The sequence below is a fragment of the Nannobrachium achirus genome (genome assembly GCF_963921795.1).
Source record: "Nannobrachium achirus genome assembly, chromosome: 16".
NCBI lineage: Eukaryota > Metazoa > Chordata > Actinopteri > Myctophiformes > Myctophidae > Nannobrachium > Nannobrachium achirus.
In genome coordinates this window covers 21,784,780-21,804,302 of record NC_137823.1, presented here as the reverse complement: position 1 = coordinate 21,804,302, position 19,523 = coordinate 21,784,780, and the positions used below count along the sequence as shown (strand labels likewise).

General features: G+C 43.3%; 1 protein-coding gene across 1 annotated transcript; it reads left to right on the top strand.

The window, feature by feature from the left end:
- Nucleotides 1–4,632: 4,632 nt before the first annotated feature.
- On the top strand, nt 4,633–19,075 carry LOC308300896 (uncharacterized protein). Its single transcript, XM_080744792.1, has 7 exons — nt 4,633–4,850; nt 7,802–7,910; nt 10,039–11,506; nt 12,575–12,738; nt 13,023–14,160; nt 17,586–17,746; nt 17,859–19,075. Exons 1-7 carry the CDS (start codon nt 4,695–4,697, stop codon nt 18,677–18,679), a joined length of 4,017 nt encoding a protein of 1,338 aa, XP_080600918.1. The 5' UTR covers nt 4,633–4,694; the 3' UTR covers nt 18,680–19,075.
- Nucleotides 19,076–19,523: the final 448 nt, after the last annotated feature.

The window sequence follows — 19,523 nt, the reverse complement described above, 5'->3', positions numbered from 1 at the left end:
TACTTAGTACGTAGTACTTAGTCTGCTCTTTTTACCCTCTACACCAAACCTCTTAGCTGAAAATAGTCGATCTATAAGCTCACAACGCCTCGCAGTGCTTGTAGATCTGCTATTTTTGGCTAAAGTTCTCTGGATTTATTTTTTCTATCACACAAAGTTTTGGAGGACCCCTTGTAGTAACTCTGAGGACCCCCTAGGGGTCCCAGACCCCCTGTTGAAGACCCCTGTCTTAGGTAGTTTCAAACTATTTATTTAAGTTACAGCTTGGCTGTCCGGGACAAGGAGGGCTTGGAAGGAGGAGTGGCCGTTGGTGGCGCCAGCAGCAGCAAAATGGAATACTTTGGCTTTGACGACCTGAGCAGCGATGAGGAGAGAACCCAGGCCAAGGCGTCAAGGGAGGCAGCCGCGGCGACTGCTGCTCCGAGCACAGGTAGTCCTGAGACCACATGGACATAAAGCTACCTAACAGAATCCATTTTAAAAATGTGGTTCAAACATTTAATGGTTCTCACTCATTTGATATTTTTTTTCCTAGACTTCCTGAAGAAAGAGGCGGTTTCCACTGAACATCAGGAGAGGAGCCCCATTCCGGTCCAGGAGGAACCAGAGCCTCCTCCACAGATTAAAGAGGAGCAAAAGGAGCTAGTTAAAGGGCCAGAAGAGGCGGGGTGCTCAGCATTGACATTACCAGCACCGAAGAGCGAAGATTATCACGAAGACAGTTGGACAGAGCCTCTATGCAGCACCTCTAGTGAACACATGGAAACACAAGACGCTGGAGCGTCACAACCAACTGGTGAGTCACAGCCCCTCCGTTTACGCTGGTCTGATTCGGACAGTGACGACAGCGACGAGTGGGAGGAGACCAGAGCCAGTACCTCTACCGGAAGCGTGACAATACGAGCCGAAGCAGAGGACGGCGGGGCAACTTCGCGCAATTCCGAGACCAGGGAAGGACAACGAGTGTCGGCCAGCAACAACGGTTCCCAGGGCACGAAAGCATCGAAAGAACCTCCATCCAAGACGAGCGCTGGAGGAGGGTCAAGTTGTACGGTTTGTGGTAAATGGTTTCGTCAAAAGCAGAGTCTGACCAGACACGAATGGATTCACACAGGTCAAACACCCTTTAGTTGTACAATTTGTAGAAAGATCTTTAATCAAAATGAACAGCTTCATAAACATATGATCACGATTCACCCAGGCAGCAAACCATTTAGTTGTGCAGCTTGCGGCGAAAGCTTTACTGTAGATGCATATCTGGAAGATCATATGCTCAGTCACGCTGCCTTTGGTTGTACGGTTTGTGATAAAGTCTTTAGTCTAAAGAATGATCTGAACACACATATGAGGACTCATACAGCGACAGCTGCGAAAGCTGCAACACCCTTCATTTGTACAGTTTGTAACAAAGGTTTTCTCCTTAAATGCCATCTGGCCAGACATATGGCCACTCATACAGGATTAAAGAAAAATAAATTGTAAAGAAAATAGTTTGAATACAGTTTGTTGCAAAGGCTTTGGTCAGAGGGTTCTGAGGAGACAGAGAGTCATCTATACATGGAGGAAACCCTATTTATGGCAATGGTTTTGGTCAAAGCCACCTGGATGGGAAATTTTGATTTAAGAAACTCACTTATTGATTCACTTGGGGATAATTTTACCCCCTGTACCTCCTTATCCTCCCAACACCGATAAGTATATACTTACAAATCCAATATTGTCCAACACTTAATTTCCTATTCCGATATCAACCGATTTGATATACGTCAGTATGATTGGCTTTCACCAAAAGTCAACTAATTGTCAACATCACATATCTAATCCAATATATGGTATCAATATAATATCAATATTATATCTAATAAATCTAATATAATACAGTGATGTTAAGTTTTCAATGAAGTGAGTCGTTGAACACCATTGGTGGTCATTTGAATGAGCCCCACTAATCTTAGATTAGATGTTGGCCTATTTGACAGTGCAGAAGCATAATTGCCTTGATGCATATAACATTAATGAGCATCAACATGTGTCAGCTAGACACAGACAAACACACCTGGCCTCTACAGTGCTCTAATTTGAAAGTGACTGGAGTCTGTCTCATTTCTCTCCAAAACCCTTGTATATGATGGAATATGATTAAGGATTACTGTGAATTATGGTCAACTCACATTTCATTTGCACAAACACCTTGCAGTAAGAAGTCCTGTAACTTTAATTACAGGTAATTTAGCTACCTCATTGTTGGGGTTATTTGTCGCTGTGAAGTTTGTTCTCTACATTTACCCCAACTATTGGGAGCGGTATAGGGGCGCCAAATCAATCAATCAATCAAAACTGACTGGGCGGGCCACAAGCAAATTCTGATTCCCCTTCCCACTCAGCTGCGAAGTTCTAAAATGGTACATCTATATCATGAAAAGAGACCAGAGCTGGTCCGTATAGGAAAAAGTCGACAAGTCGACTTAATTACAAAAGTCGACTCCCACCAGAGAAAGTCTAAAGTCAAAGTTGAAAAAAAGAAAATACTGTATTGTGAAAATAGCAGATCTACATGCGCACTACGCCTTGCGTTGTGAGGCGTTGTGAGCAACAATATGTGTTATGCCGCAAATGTAAGTTTAACATAATGTGTTATTTTGATTAGATTTTTACACTTCATTTGAAGGTGTGGAAGAACATGTAACTGTTTTTATACACCTGCTGGACATTATATACACGTGGGAGAAATAGTCATTTTTATTTTCTATGGATTTCTATGGATGCTTTTTCATTCTCTTTGCTCAATTGCCTTTTGGACTCTCTTTCATTCCTACGTCATTATTACTTATTACTTATTTGTATCTTTAGATGTGTTGTTTCTGTTGTTTTGCTGTGTTTTATATATACTGTACCACTGCATTGTCTGAAGGAAGCTAAACAAAACTAAGTGTTACTCTTATCTACCTGTAAAAAAGATGTAACAATAAAGTACAACCTTGAACCTTGAATGGTAGAGCGATGGTGTTTGCCTGCAAGCTGCACAACTATATTATGTTCATTGAGTTTATAGTTTATTTTTATACATTTTGTAGGCTACTCACTAATAATCAATAGGTCTATTTTCTCTTTTTTGGGGTTTAGTTTAACCCATTCAGGCCGGGAACACATTTTGCTGTTTGGGAGGGGCTTACAGTACATGTACAGTATGTAGCAACATTTGTTTTGTAGGCTAATTTCTGATTTAGCCCTATTCTATAGGTTAGGCCTAAATGGGTAAGAGAGATTAGATGCATGCCCAGTACCCAAAGTATAAATTAGCAGATCTTCAAGCGCACAAAGTGTCGCTTCGCGCCGTGTTGTTGTGAGCCTGTAGATCTTCTGCCATTTTCACTACTTTGTTTTTTAATTCATGGACTTTAAACAAATTTAAACAAAATGGTCCTATATAAAAATGTGTCTGTGACCCACAAATGTGTCCCGACCCATGCAAAATGGACTACAATGAGCATTGAGTTTGAAATACAAGGCCAGTAGACTATAGGCTATAACTTCATACAACCGATTCATACTCCATGAATGGGGATTTTGTGACGAACCGAACCAAAATGTATCTGGCTCTAAAAATGGAGTAGGCCTATTAGGTGTGCCAAATGTAGTTCTAAGAGCGGCCATTTCTTGGGTAAACACAGCCTTACACAGGTGTTATGATTAGACTATAGCATTAGTTCTATGCAATCAAACAATTGAAACACCTGTGTTTTGACCCAAGAAATGGCCGCTAAGGACTACAATGACGTAGCCGCTGGCACACACTATAGGACTATGCATCAGGCCAGAGAACGAATGCTGTCAATTCCATCCCACAGGTGCAAATTGTGAAATATACAGTATCAAAGTGTGCAATGAACAAGCAATGGGAAATGTAGGATACATGTAAAGTCGAGATAAATAATAATAATCAATAGTCAATTAAATGATGAAATTGAGTTATGTGGTTTGACCAACAGTTAAGATCCAATAAAGGTTTAGTCAAAAGTACTTTTTAATACTTTTCATTGGTCCTTGAAGCTATAGGAGTCCCCCCAGATAAATTAAAAGTTAATGTGGCATCGAAATCATTTCAACCACTTTAAACCTCATCTGCCATTTAAGAATAGCAAATCTGCCATTTTCCAAAACACTATTATAGTGTTTTGTGTAGGCCTTTATCATTTTTGAATGGCCATTGTTGTTGTTATTCAGTGAGTAATTACACTCCTCCTCCACCAGGTGGCGCAAAGCATCCAGGCAAAGAATCCAGGTTCCTTGTATCGAGAGCAAAAATGAGCATGCGTGAAACACATCCGGAAGTACCTCCGTCGTGGTGGCGTGTGGTGTTGTTTTAATTTTTCACAGTGTCCAATTTGTAAAGGTTACAGGCCAGCATTTATCTATTTAGAATTAGATATGTATATATAATTTTGTTATTAAAACACAGAAACATAATTTTCGTTGTATGGCTTTGTTTAAATGTTTAATTTATATTTTTTAATGTTTTTCAATGGCTTCAGGGATACTCTTATTCTGAAGTGATCTACCACCGGAAGTCTTAGACTTGCCAGCCTAGATTTGCCAAATGAACACAGCTGTGTGAAACAACCATGAAACAACCAACAAAGTAACTTCAGACAGACCGCAGTCACCGCAGCTCTCATTGACCAAACCACACAAAAATGTATAAAATGCAGTCGTTCAGGTCGTCGGTAAACGAACAGCTGACGTCGGCGGGAGAGGAGACGCTGCGTGTTTTGGAGAAAAGGCATCAGTATCTTTATGACGACGTGTCCAAGCTGAAGCATGTCAAAGTGTTTGTGGCACAGAGGCTGCAGGTAGGGCTGATTATTATGACATTTTTACATGATATGACGACTAATTGTCACTCAAATAATTGCCATTAACGACTTAATTGTGTTTTTTTCATTGACAATTACATTTCTTGTTTGGCTTTTTGGGGTTTGAAGTTGCACATGGCGGAGGACAGAGGTGGCCAATGGCCACTGGCCATTCGTCCGGTTTTAGCCGGAGGACAGTCCGGTTGTTGACCCTGCTATCTGGCCGGACACCTGAGTGATTGATTAGGCTATGGTGCATGTGTTTACATTTGCCTATCTCGGCAAATCTCCTGTTTCATTGTTGGTATAGAATCTTAGCAGATATACATTCCCCACGTCGCCTACGTGCGTGCGTGCATTTCGTTTTGCTCCCTCCAAACTTCCCAAGTAACTGTCCAGTCGCTCCTTTGTTAGCCCTGAATACAGGACGGTAATATATGACCGTCCTATTCAGGGCTATACTCCTTTGTTTGGGTGAAACCGACGACAAGTTGTTTTAACGCAGATGAACTGCAGCAATGGTTTCCTGTGGAAATAAGCTTAGTCCTGTCTAGGATCTCCTTTTAGTAGACCTTGTACCAGTGAACTGTACCGTCGTGAAACTACCCTTTTCTATGCAAACTTCTAATAAAGTCTTCAATCAATCAATCAATCAATCAGCCAGCAGATTTGCCCAAAGGTCTTCGTTTATCCAACATTGCGACCGGAGGGCAGTTTACCATGAGAAATGTCACAGCTTGTCTCCGTGTGATCACTGTGATATCACAGGTGACATCACCTAGCCTATGTAAAAGTCCAAATATGGGTATTCCCCCAGAATCCCTTTCATGACCATATATGGAGATCCCTGATGTCATCAATATTAAGCCCGTATGTAACAGGACTTCATATTGGAAATGCCCATATATGGAGGAATACAGCCCATATCTGTGCGGCTGGTTCAGAGTCAGACAGGGATCTCCATGTATGGGCATAAAAGGGAGGTACTACTGCAGTACATGGATCTCCATATATGGGCAACTAACTGATCCAATATACATCACTGGCCAGATGGCCAAGAATTATAAATTGGCGCATGTCGCCCTGAGGCGTCTTACTAGTAAAGAATACCAGAATTGATGAGTATCATGCATTTGGCACTGTGTGTAACAGACATGGTTGATATCAGCAACGAGCAGACAAAATCAACAGCATGCTTGGGACAGACAATGACTGAATCATGTTCTGCACAGCTGCAGGTTTTCCTCTCGTCGTCTTCCCCCCCGTCGGATCCCCATAATAACCCATTCATTCATTCACCAATTGTGAAAAAGATAACAGCAGCTGAGCTATGCACTCGGTACCCATATGTCTCCCCTTCTCTTCCCCTCTCTGTTTTATTATTTGCCAGTCGTGTGGTTTAGTTTTCAATTGGGACAATCTAACGCAAGAATAATTGCAAAACATATATACAGTGTAGGGCTATCACAAAATAAAATAAAATAAATCAATAGGCTAATTCATGAAGGGTCTTTGGGTGCATAAATAAAGGTTAAATAAATAACGTTTCGAGCTTGCAGATCTGCTACTACTATTGACGCTTTTGTGTGACGCCATAGTATGATCAAGTGGGGCGTTCATTTTCAAAAGATAAACCCACAACAAGTTAGAATAAGTAGATGAGATGTATTTGCCAACGAAAGCAACAAAATATTGAAATAATGTATTAGCAAGAGCTTACAATAATAATAACTGACTACATTGGATCCATTGGAATACATGGTTCTTCTTTTATTTCCATTTGCTTTAAAAGTAACCCTTTTGGACATAGCAGGTTTCTACAGGACATGGATGCTGCTGTTCTGCTCGGGCTCAGAGCTGCAGACAGCCGTGTTGTCTTCAGCTCCATATTAGTTCATGTTTATATATGAGCCGTGACAAACCACTCTGCTCTGTGTCTACACAACCTCTATACAACATCTATACAACCACTCTGCACTGTGTCTGCACAATATACAACCTCTACAATACAACCTCTATATCACTGTAAGACTCCCTAATCGGGAGATAAGCGACCGTCAGGTCGCATGTAAAAATCGGCCTGATGGTGGAGCTAAATGGGACAAAAAATGGGGCTAATGTTGATGACATGAGTCTAGACATACGGTAAACCATCCAACATAAAGTTATCTGCACATTTCTAAAGTGAGAATTTAAGGGCTTTTTAATGCCTCTAACATAACAAATTAAACATTGGCCAAACTGTCAAATATTAGAGGCAGAAATTGTAAAAATAGCCGATCTACATGCTCAAATCGCTGTGTAGCAATTTGCGTGGCTTTAGGGCAAAATGTGTAGTAGGAGCAGTGTCCAAAAATTTGTTTTGCAAGAATCGGCCTCACGGTGGCGCTAGGCTATGTCCAAAAAGGGTTACTTTTAAATAGGCTAATTCATGAAGGGTCTTTGGGTGCATAAATAAAGGGGGTCACCAGTCTGAGTTTAAACCTATTTTACACTATATATTCGAAATAGCCGATCTACAAGCTAAAGCTTGATCCACTTTTTTTTTCAAAAAGTGTACAAATCTGGAATAAGATTGCCCTGGCGGGCACAAAATATTTTGAGAAGGGCGTCTGTGACTAAATAGGCCTACATATTTATTTAGGGGTCCCATACAGCGTGCCTGGATATGACACATAACCTAATTATACAAAGCAATGACTGACATATTTGACAACTTTATACTTAAAAAAGAAAATATCATTGATAGAGGAATTGGCCGATCTACAAGCTGATGTGAGGCGTTTTGAGCTTGTAGATCTGCTATTGCCGCTATATTTGAAAGTGTTTTTGAAAATATGTGAAAGATTTTCAACATGGAAACGATTGTGACAAAATAATTGCCATTATGTCAAATAATTGCCATTTGACGATTATGTGACCCACAATTGTGACCGACCTGACTGCAGGCTGCCTCTCGGATCCTCTGCGACCGCTTCCAGAGAGAGATGGACGACTTGTACACTCTGCTGGAGCACTACAACACTCTGCTGCTGGAGCTCAGGATGACCACTGCAGGTTGGTTTAACCCATTTAGGCCTGAACACATTATGACGCAATATTTTATGCTTTAAATATAAAAAAATAGCAGATATACAAGCTCACAGCGCGGCACCGAGTGCCGCGCTGCGAGCTTGTAGATCTGCTATTTTTGAAAAATCGTGAAAATTAGAATTTTGACCCGTTTCTATAAGTGTCTTTTGAATCCTTCTAAGATTTTTGGAAAAAAAACCTATGTTTCTATGTCAGCAATCTGGCCAGCCATCGTCAAAGAAAAGGTCCTTTTCACTTAACTGGAGCTCAGTTAGTCTGTTCTTGAGAGACTACTATGTCAGTGGTGCTCAAACCTTTTCATGTGAAGGACCCCCAAAATGATATTTATTTGGCCACGGACCCCCATCTCAAAATATTTAGTTCCAGGGACCACCCAGAAGCAAAATTTTAGTTGCAAACGTTCGCTTTGAAAATACATATATTCAAAGATATGCACACACTTTCACGACTTTTTCAAAAATAGCAGATCTACAAGCTCGCAGCGCGGTACTCGGTGCCGCGCTGTGAGCTTGTATCTGCTATTTTTCACTGGGTAAAGCATTCAATAATTTTAGGCCTAAATACAACACACTGACCACTGCATGTTGGTTTAACTCAGTGATTCTCAACCTTTTCAGGCCGCGACCCCCAAAATAATCATAATTTAACTGGGGGACCCAGAGGCATTACGTTTTGTATAACACGGTTCACGGTTGTAAAAAATGGCACTATCTATATATATCTATATGCTCACAGCACCTCACGTTGCGAGGCGGTGTGAGCATTTAGATCGGCTATTTTTTACAATTTCTGCCTCTAATATTTGACAGTTTGGCCAATGTTTAATTTGTTATGTTATAGTCCTTAAATTCTCACTTTAGAAATGGGCAGATAACTTTATGTTGGATGGTTTACCGTTGAGTGAGAAAACAATGTTGCACATTAAGTTAATCATCTGGGTACCCCCCCAAATATTGGCCAATCCAACCAAATCCTACATTCAATCCTTTCGACTACACATACCACACATACACACACATTTGAAATGTTTATTTATGCCCACATAAGCAGAAGTACACGAATGTACAAAGGACATAAACAATATCAGTGCAGTTAGATCACACACGCGCGCGCGCACACACACACACACACACACACACACACACACACACACACACACACACACACACACACACACACACACACACACACACACACACACACACACACACACACACACACACACACACACATTTACAGATACTAGTTAGTCAGTTATTGATGAAGCTGCTTCATGAAGCTGCTTCACTAGACTCATGTGAAAGCTGTTTAATAATTAGTTTTCCAGTCGATGGTGGTTAACATCTGCGTACCACGCCGTTGTAACAATATAAACTACTAGAAATTCACGGGTGTAAGCGCCTGCTCATCCTAGAGTTTGCGCACTCAACACGCACGTGCACAGCTGCTCCAAGCCATTGCGCACACATACACACATGTGTGAGTTGCCTGTGTTTTCCAACTCCGGACAAGCCAGTAGAAGCAGATAAATGGGGAGTGGCGTAACATGCGCAACGACACAGAAGCTTACTTCTGGGGCAGAACCAATGTTTGGTGCAGCGTGTTTACGTCCGGACATTATTGAGCGAAACAGCGGTTAATAAAATGTGGCTAAGGCAATGATGTGGTTAATAATGTTTTATTTGTGTTGTAAATGACACATAAATGAGGGGAGTATTAACATGACTCGGCGGCCAATAGTGGAATACGGACATTACCGCTATTTAGGTGAAACGGATAATAAGAGATAAGTAGAAAGTGTGTGCTAACTATTAGCTATTTGGCTAACTGTTTCTGGGGCAATGTGAGGCTATTCTACACAGAGGTAAAATTTGGGCAAAATAACGAATACAACTGTATACTGAGGAACGGAAAGTAGACTGTTCAGAGGTGACATGGGTGTTCTAATTCTGAAGCTACAGGTACTACATTTTGGACAAGTGATGTGGTAGAGAGGCCAAAGAATGACATACCAATGACCCGATGAAATGCATTGGTTAGGCGATCGTATCATTAGATGTTAAACTACGTGTTTTTTCATAACCTCCCACAGATGAAGAAACAGCCTTACAGAAAGAAGTAGAGGACAGCCAGCCGTCAGACAGAGTCACACCTGGCAGCAACCTGATGCCAACGACGATGGTCTCTGACGTTCCAGAGACATCCGCTTCTCATGACTGTAACTCAATGAGAACCCAGCAGCAGTCCTCTGCTCTCAGCATGGACTCCATCATCCTGGCCAAAGACTCTAATGCCGAGTCTGGAGGTAGTAAGGATTCCCAATCCACCTCCTCTTCCAAAAAGGTTGAATTCTACACAGGAGAACTGACAAGTGTCGAAAAGCAGCTTCCAGTGGAGTGTCCCGCAGAAGACATGAAACCGCAGTTGTCTGCTCTTACAAGCGGCAAGCAGCGGCTTCTGGCAGAATCTCCGGCTGAGGTGATGACCCCGCATCCGCCTCCTGCTCTCATCATAGACCTCAGCCTCCTGGAGAAAGACTCTAAAGCCGAGCCTGGAGGTAGCAAGGACTCCCAGTCCTCTTCCAGCCAGGGTGAACTCCACTCAGAAGGGCTGACAAGCACTGAAATGAAGCTTCCTGTGGAATCTCCCGCTGAGGTGATGACCCTGCAGGTGTTCCCTGCGTTCATGATAGACTTCAGCGTCCTGGAAAAAGACTCTAATGCCGATCCTAGAGGTAGCAAGAACTCACAGTCCTCTGCCACTAAGGGCGAACTCCTCTGCTCATCAGGGCTGGTGAGTTTAGATCTGAAGTTTCCGGCAAAATCTCCCAATGAGGTGAGGAACCAGCAACCGTCCTCCGTTCTCGGTATAGGCATCCTCTGTAAAGACTCTACTGCCGAGCCTGGAGATAGCAAGGACTCCCCGTCCTCCTCACCCTCCACTCAGGGTGAATTCTCCTCAGAAAGAAGCGCGGAGCAGCAGCCTCCAGCCGAATCTCCTGCCGAGCCTCCCGTGGACGTCCCTTCCGCACCGTTCACCCACGGGGCCTCCAACGACAAGGAGAACCACCATCCCTGGAAAGCCTCCCAGGGTGAATTGTCCTCGGAAGGCCAGGAGGTCACGACCCCGCAGTTGTCCTCTGCTCTTACTATGGACTTAGGCATCCTGTTTAAACACTCTAATGCCGAGCCTGGAGGTAGCAAGGACTCTCAGTCCTCTTCCACCCAGGGTGGACTGTACTCGGAAGGCCTGACAAGCGTCAAGCAGCGGCTTCCAGCAGAATCTCCTGCTGAGGTGATGACCCCGCATCCGCCACCTGACACAGCGGGTAGCAGCGGGCGACCCCCTGTGGCAAAAAGGGGGAGGACGAGGAAAACTGCACCAGCCCCACGGGACTGCAAATTGCTGAAAATGACTGTACGTCAAGTCAACATCACGGACTTCATGGTGCGCAGGATGAAAGACCTGGCCAGAGAGCCACTTGAGAAGACAAAGTTGGGCAACCTGGACAGACGGGCGAATGAGAAGTTGTTGCATGCTCCGCCGGTCAAGCGCACCCGGTAAGCGGCAGTCTCTTTCTGGCATCTGTCATTTCATGTCTACACTTGTGTTGACCTCCTCTGTAATATTGTGGTATATACTTTCACACTAGCATGACAGTGAAAACACCATCTACCACACAGACAGACTTAGGTCAAAATTACCTGTTGTTTTCCTGTTATTTCATTGGCCCAGTCGCTCCCATCTGAGCTCTGCACACATCAACACCCTCTCCTCCGCACAGCAGGGATTGGATAGCATTAACATTTCAACCCCCCACTCAGACCTGACATGTTGTAGCTGCTAGGACGAAACAGAAAAAGGATAGTAGACTAGGCTATAGTATAGTAGCATTAACTCCAAGTCATTAATACCTGCAGACTCTTGACATTAGTAACCTGGACTTTTGGTCTTTTTCAACTTAAAGGGATATTACACTTTCAAAAAACTTTTAGGTCTAATCAGGCTTGTATGAACACCCTGAACAGTTTTTAATTTGCTTCATTCAGTATTTAGATATTTGATGTAAATGTTACCAGCTCCAACACGCCCAGGCCCTCTCCACATACACACCCATTGTAACTTCAAACTCCATTTTAACCATGATAGATTCATTAAAAACACACATTATTTTTTCTGGTGACTCATAATACCTTCCTAATACGTGAGCAGACCGTGTTTTTTCAATAACTTTTTTCATTTATTTTCAATAAAATATTATTGTATTTAATGTTTTCCATTTTCCCAAAGAATTATTAAAAATAAAAGAAAAAGGTTATTGAAAAAACACGGTCTGCTCACGTATTAGGAGGGTATTATGAGTCACCAGAAAAAATAATGTGTGTTTTTAATGAATCTATCATGGTTAAAATGGAGTTTGAAGTTACAATGGGTGTGTATGTGGAGAGGACCTGGGCGTGTTGGAGCTGGTAACATTTACATCAAATATCTAAATACTGAATGAAGCAAATTAAAAACTGTTCAGGGTGTTCATACAAGCCTGATTAGACCTAAAAGTTTTTTTGAAAGTGTAATATCCCTTTAAGACATGGTCCTAGGTAATTTCAAACTATTTCTTTGTGTTACAGCTTGGCCGTCCAGGACAAGGAGGGCTTGGAGGGCGGAGTGGCCGACGGTGACGGAACCAGCAAAATGGAATACTTTGCCTTTGAAGAACTGAGCAGCGACAAGGAGAGAACCCAGGAAAAGGTGTTGAGGGAGGCAGCCGCGGCGACTGCTGCTCTGAGCACAGGTAGGCCTGAGACCATGGACATAAAGCTACCTAATATTTGTTGTAGAATCTATTTTAAAAATGTGGTTCAAACGTTTAACATTCAGCTGGTTAGCCTTCACCAGCGTCGCTAGGTTAGCATTTCACCAGGTTAGCATTCACCATTCACCAGCGGCGGCAGGTTAGCATTCACCAGCGTTAGTTTTACTGAGGTTTGATGACATGCCAATGACCCGATGAAATGCATCGGTTAGGCGATCATACTATTAGATGTTAAACAAAGTGTTTTTCATAACCACCCACAGATGAAGAAACAGCCTTACAGAAAGATGTAGAGGACAGCCAGCCGTCAGACAGAGTCACACCTGGCAGCAACCTGATGCCAACGACGATGGTCTCTGACATTCCAGAGACATCCGCCTCTCATGACTGTAACTCAATGAGAACCCAGCAGCAGTCCTCTGCTCTCAGCATGGACTCCATCATCCTGGCCAAAGACTCTAATGCAGAGTCTGGAAGTAGCAATGATTCCCAGTCCACCTCCTCTTCCAAAAAGGTTGAATTCTACACAGGAGGACTGACAATTGTCGAAAAGCAGCTTCCAGTGGAGTCTCCCGCAGAAGTCATGACCCCGCAGTTGTCCTCTGCTCTTACTATGGACTCTGGAGTCCTGTCTGTACGCTTTAAGGCAGAGCCTGGAGATAGCAAGGACTCTCAGTCCTCTCCCACCAGGCAGCGGTCCTCTCCCAACAAGCAGCGGCTTCCAGCTGAATCTCCGGCTGAGGTGATGACTCCGCATCCGCCTCCTGCTCTCATCATAGACTTAAGCCTCCTGGAGGAAGACTCTGATGCCGAGCCTGGAGGTACCCAGTCCTCTTCCACCCAGGGTGAACTCTACTCAGAAGGGCTGACAAGCACTGAAATGAAGCTTCCTGTGGAATCTCCTGCTGAGGTGATGACACCGCAGGTGTCCCCTGCTCTCATGATAGACTTCAGCATCCAGGAAAAAGACTCTAATGCCGATCCTAGAGGTAGCAAGAACTCGCAGTCCTCTGCCACCAAGGGCGAACCCCTCTGCCCATCAGGGCTGATGAGTTTAGATCAGGATCTTCTGGCAAAATCACCCAATGAGCTGAGGAACCAGCAGCCATCCTCCATTCTCAGTTTAGACTCCGGCATCCTCGGAGACCTCGAAGACCCTTCTGCCGTGCCTGGAGGTAGCAAGGACTCTCAGTCCTCTTCCACCCAGGGTGGACTGTACTTGGAAGGCCTTACAAGCGTCAAGCAGCGGCTTCCAGCAGAATCTCCGGCTGAGGTGATGACCCTGCCTGACACAGCAGGTAGCAGCAGGCAACCCCCTGTCGCAAAAAGGGGGGTGGGAAGGCCGAGGAAGAAGAAGAACGAGAAGAACCTGTTGCATGCTCCGCCGGTCAAACGCACCCGGTAAGTGGCACAGTCTCTTTCTGTTCTGTCTACTTTTTGAAGCGGTGAAAACCGCTTCCTATGAGTGGCTTTGTGTGTCCCACGCCCATATATGGTCATTTTAGTCCAGAATGAACAGGCTTTTTCAAAAACAGAATGTCCGTTTAATTACCATATATGGTGATCTCAGTCCAGAATGAACAGGGTTTTTCAAAGACACAATGTATGTCACCTCATGTCCATATATGGTCACTCCAGGCCAGAATGAACAGTTTTTTTCTGTCCCGTACGTGCAGAATATCAGTCCAGAATGAATAGGCTTTTTCAAAAAGCAAAATGTGTGTCCCATGTCCATATATGGTCATTTCAGTTCGAATGAATAGGCTTTATCTGTCCTGTACGTCCAGAATATGTGTGCGGTGTCCCTCCCGGTCAGATGAATGGATACTTTGAGGATTGGTCAAGCTTCACATGATAATTTGGCCTTCAGGTTTTATCTGTCTTGTACATGCAATAGGTCTCACCTATTGCAGCAATGACAAATAGCCGCATAAGAGCAAAAGCAAAGGCACAATAAGAATATACAGATGCTAACAGAATGGTAAAAAGGAGCATTAAGGCAGACAAGAGTAAATACATTGAAAATCTAGCAGAAGTTGAAAAATGTACAAAGATAACAGAAACTGAAATAATTATAGAGGGATGCAGTTGACAAACAACTAAGAGACCAGCAAGCAGGATTTTTTATATATTTTTTTAAAACCTATTATACCGGCTGTCATACCGGCTCTCCAGACAATTCTATACTAAGATTCACCGCTTCACTTCGAACCGAGGTTTGATTTTTTTTTTACCTCCTCTGTAATATTGTGGCATATACTTTAACATTAGCATGACGGTGAGAACACCATCTACCACACAGATGGACTTGTTTTCAGGCTATTTCATTGCCAATCGCTCCCCTCTGAGCTCTGCACGCATCAACACCCTTTCCTCCCCACAGCAGGGATACCAACAACCCCCCACTCAAACATGACATGTTGAAGATGTTGAAGCTAGTACCGCTAGTACAGACAGAAACAGAATAATAGCCTAGGCCAGGGGTGGGCAATTATTATTTCCATGGGGCCACATGAACAACAGAAAATATTGTGCAGGGCCGGGCCAAAAGGCAGTGCTCCCCGCAAGATGTGCTTCCCACAAACTAAACACACGGCTTTACCTCCGACTTCAATAAATAAATACTTAGCAGTCCAATTTTTGTTGAAAACCCAGCATTCGACATTGACCTTTTTACCCACTTTAGCCATTTTTGATGGGTAAGGTAAGGCAGGTCGTCTTGACGTGTGACCAGTCTGACCACCTGCTTGTTATTGAGACAACATCCAATGATCACACACACGTGCTGATGTACGCATTGCGTCCATATGTACGTGAATAAAAAACGTCAAAATAAAAGAAATGCAGCTTTAGTCCATGCATGAGGTCAAATTTGAAAATGTGTTTATTTTGTAATTTGCCATTAACCCTACAAGGGCCGGTCAGAGTGAACCAAAGGGCCGCATACGGCCCCCGGGCCGCACAATGCCCAGGTCTGGCCTAGGCTATTCACGATATTCCTGGCCCCGCCCCCGGCTTCCTGTTCATATCCTGAAAGAAAATAAAAAACATCATTTGGTTTCCTGTGTCCTTGCATTAAAGTGTCAGTAGAGGCGCTCTGGGCTCTTGGCTCTGAATGAACCGGTGTTGCCATGTCTGCTTATAATAAGCAATTGGTGTCGTTGTTTATTGGGCTTACTTTCTAATATTTTTAAACCAGTGGTTCCCAAATCTTTTCATATCAAGGACCCCAGATTAACAGATTTGTCCACAGTCGCAGACCCCCATCTGAAAATATGTGGTGCCAGGGACCGCCACACAGATTTGTGTTGTTAAAATGTTTCAAAAATATTCAAATTATTTTCGTTTTTTCTTTCCTCTATATTTTTTAAATAGCAAATATACAAGCTCACAATGTGTCACAATGTGACACATTGTGAGCTTGCTGATCTGCTATTTTCAAATGTAAATGTAAAGTAGTAAAACTGAACCTAGTTAATTCTATTGGGCTTATTATTCATAGACCTGGCCGCTTGTCTCTGGCAATATCTGGCAACAGACAATTCCCTGTCACTTCCTTGGGATCTCTTGTTCTTCGACTTGGGAGGAAGTGAAAAGATGTTTAAAAATGCTCCAGCGCCCTCTGTAAAAGGAAAATGGCAGCCTCCATAGAATGGCCAGGAATATCGTGAATAGTTGTGTGTAATAACTCCACGTCGTTAACACCTGGGGAGCCAAACTCGTTCAGGGACGAGTTATGGCCACTAGGTGTCCCCCTGCCACAGGAAGTTATATCGTTCACAGACGTGGCAACAAACAGTTAACTTTTTGAGACTGGAGCTGCCCTTTGAATGACCCTAGTGCATTACGTCACCCACTCAATGCAGGCAGCCCCTCTGGGGAAGACATCACGGAAGGACTTATCATGCTTTACATTCTACTTTGAAACATAAGAACGGCTTTATCTCAGAATTACATGAAAACTGCCCCATGGAAGCAGAGAGCTGATTGTTTTCACGGCGACACTTTACCGCGATTTTACCGCGATTTTTGGATTTTAGTTTCGCGAGTGTTTGTAAACAAATGGATTATCCTCCTCAATCTTCTCTGGACACGCACGTGCACACGCACGAAGCTTGCGAGGCACGTCAAAACAAAGCGTAAGTCAATGGTGGCAGCAGCAACAGCTATAAATGTTATAAACCTTAGCAGCCCATGTGTTAATACCTGCAGTTCAATCGCTTTTATGTTGGAAAAAACATGAGAGAATTTGTTCTCCATTGGGAGTGGTAATTGAATCCATTATGTAAAATAATTAGGCATTTGTATGTCCCTAAACTCCATAAAGTTTGTGACGCCGTCATCACCACAAAACAGACCTATTAGCAGACATCCATTATTATTACAAGGTGGGTGTTGAGCTTTAAATATGCACACGTGGCTATGAGCGAGTTAACAACTAACCTACACGGTTGATAATTCCATAGGATGATTCTGTGACCACCACAAATGACCATATAGACTGATCTAAAAGGAATTTATGCATGCAGGAACTTCCGCATACGTCATCGCCCATTCCTTGGGGTCGTCCCAAGCCCCCAGAACGGCTTGTAAATACTGAAGCTACTACTAGCCCTACTGGCCAAAGCTGGAACTGCAGGCGGGGTAAAAAATACATGTGCGCGCAAAAGAGTGTGCCGCTGCGGTCTGCCATCGGGTTCAAGGGTTAGGCTCATTCCCCTTTAGACACCCATGTGTTATATTCAAGATGGATAGGTAATCTGCACTTTTGGTCTTTTTCAAGACATGGTCCTATGTAATTTCAAACTATTTCTTTGAGTTAACAGGGAGGACAAGGAGGGCTTGGAGGGTGGAGTGGCCGACGGTGGCGGCAGCAAAATGGAAAACTTTGGCTTTGATCACCTGGGCAACAGTGACCGCGATAAGGAGAGAACCCAGGAAAAGGTGTCGAGGGAGGCAGCTGCGGTGATTGCTGCTCCGGGCACAGGTAGGCCTGAGACCACATGGACATAAAGCTACCCAACATTTGTTGTAGAATCTATTTTAAAAATGTGGTTCAAACATTTAATGGTTCACACTCATAATCTTTTATTGCCTAGACCCCTTTCTGGCCCAGGAGGAACCAGAGCCTCCCCCTCAGAGTAAAGAGGAGCAAAAGGAGCTAGTTAAAGGGCCAGAGGAGGCGGGTTGCTCAGCATTGACATTACCAGCATCGAAGAGCGAAGATTATAACGAACACAGTTGGACAGAGCCTCTATCCAGCACCTCTAGTGAACACATGGAAACACAAGACGGTGGAGCGTCACAACCAACCGGTGAGTCACAGACTCTCCGTTTACGCTGTTCCGAATCCGACAGTGATGACAGCGACGAGTGGGAGGAGACCAGAGCCAGGACCTCTGACGGACGTGTGAAAACACGAGCCGCGACCAGGGAAGCACAGCCGGCTTTGAGAAGATCACGCAGGGGACAAAAATCGGATGGAATTGGAAAAGAAAACAGGTCCCAGGACACAAAAGCATCGAAAGAACCTCCATCAAAGACGAGCGTTAGAGGAGGGACAAGTTGTACGGTTTGTGGTAAAAAAACAGCACATCTGGAAAACCATATGCTCAGTCACGCAGCCTTTGTTTGTACGGTTTGTGATGAGGTCTTTGGTTTAAAGGATGATCTGAACACACATATGACGACTCATACAAACTGCATGACGACTCATACAAACTTTGGTTGTACGGTTTGTGATGAAGTCTTTGGTCTAAAGAATGATCTGAACACACATATGACGACTCATACATCGACAGCCGCAACACCCGCGACTCCCTTTAATTGTACAGCTGCAACACCTGCAACACCAATTAGTTGTACAGATTGTAACAAAGGTTTTCTTCATAAATTTCATCTGGCCGGGTCAGGGACCTAAGCGAGAGATCTTGAAATGTGGGCCTTCTTTACGGTCTTTGAACATTTTTCTTTTCTTTGCAAACCCATTCAGAACGGGTATACACTATTGTGTATCATTATTCTATGCTTTAACTATTGAAAAATAGCAGATATACGAGCTTGTAGATCTGCTATTTTTGAAAAATCGTGAAAATTTGAATTTTGACCCGATTCTATAAGTGTCTTTTGAATCCTTCTATGTCAGCAATCTGGCTAGCCATCGTCAAAGAAAAGGTCATTTTTCACTTAACTGGAGCTCAGTTAGTCTGTTCTTGATAGACTACTATGTCAGTGGTTCTCAAACCTTTTCATGTGATGTACCCCCAAAATGATATTTATTTGGCCACAGACCCGCATCTCAAAACATTTAGTTCCAGGGACCACCCCAGAAGCAAAATCTTAGTTACAAACGTTCGCTTTAAAAATACATATACGGTATTCAAAGATTTGCACACATTTTCACAACTTTTTCAAAAATAGCAGATCTACAAGCTCGCAGCGCGGCACTCGTTGCCGCGCTGTGAGCTTGTATATCTGCTATTTTTCTTTAGTTAAAAGCATTCAATAATCCCAGGCCTAAATTGGTTAAGTGAGCCTTCTTTACGGTCTTTGAAAATTTTTCTTTTCTATGCATTAATGTGATGCAATATTACATTGAAAGTTAAAGAGATATTCCACTTTCTTCATTCAGTATTTAGATATTTGATATTCATTTCCCCCTTCCAGGACCTTCCTATACAAACCCATTATAACTTCAAACTCCATTTTAACCATCATAGATTCAATTAAAACACCTGTCCTTTTTTCTGTTTTTTTAGATAACA

Bases quoted from the DNA above. Each gene is read 5' to 3' on its own strand.
- LOC308300896 (XM_080744792.1), top strand. From the start codon at position 4,695: ATGTATAAAATGCAGTCGTTCAGGTCGTCGGTAAACGAACAGCTGACG. The intron at 7,911-10,038 runs GTTGGTTTAACC...AACCTCCCACAG, and splicing joins GCTCAGGATGACCACTGCAG to ATGAAGAAACAGCCTTACAG. The intron at 14,161-17,585 runs GTAAGTGGCACA...TTGAGTTAACAG, and splicing joins CCGCCGGTCAAACGCACCCG to GGAGGACAAGGAGGGCTTGG.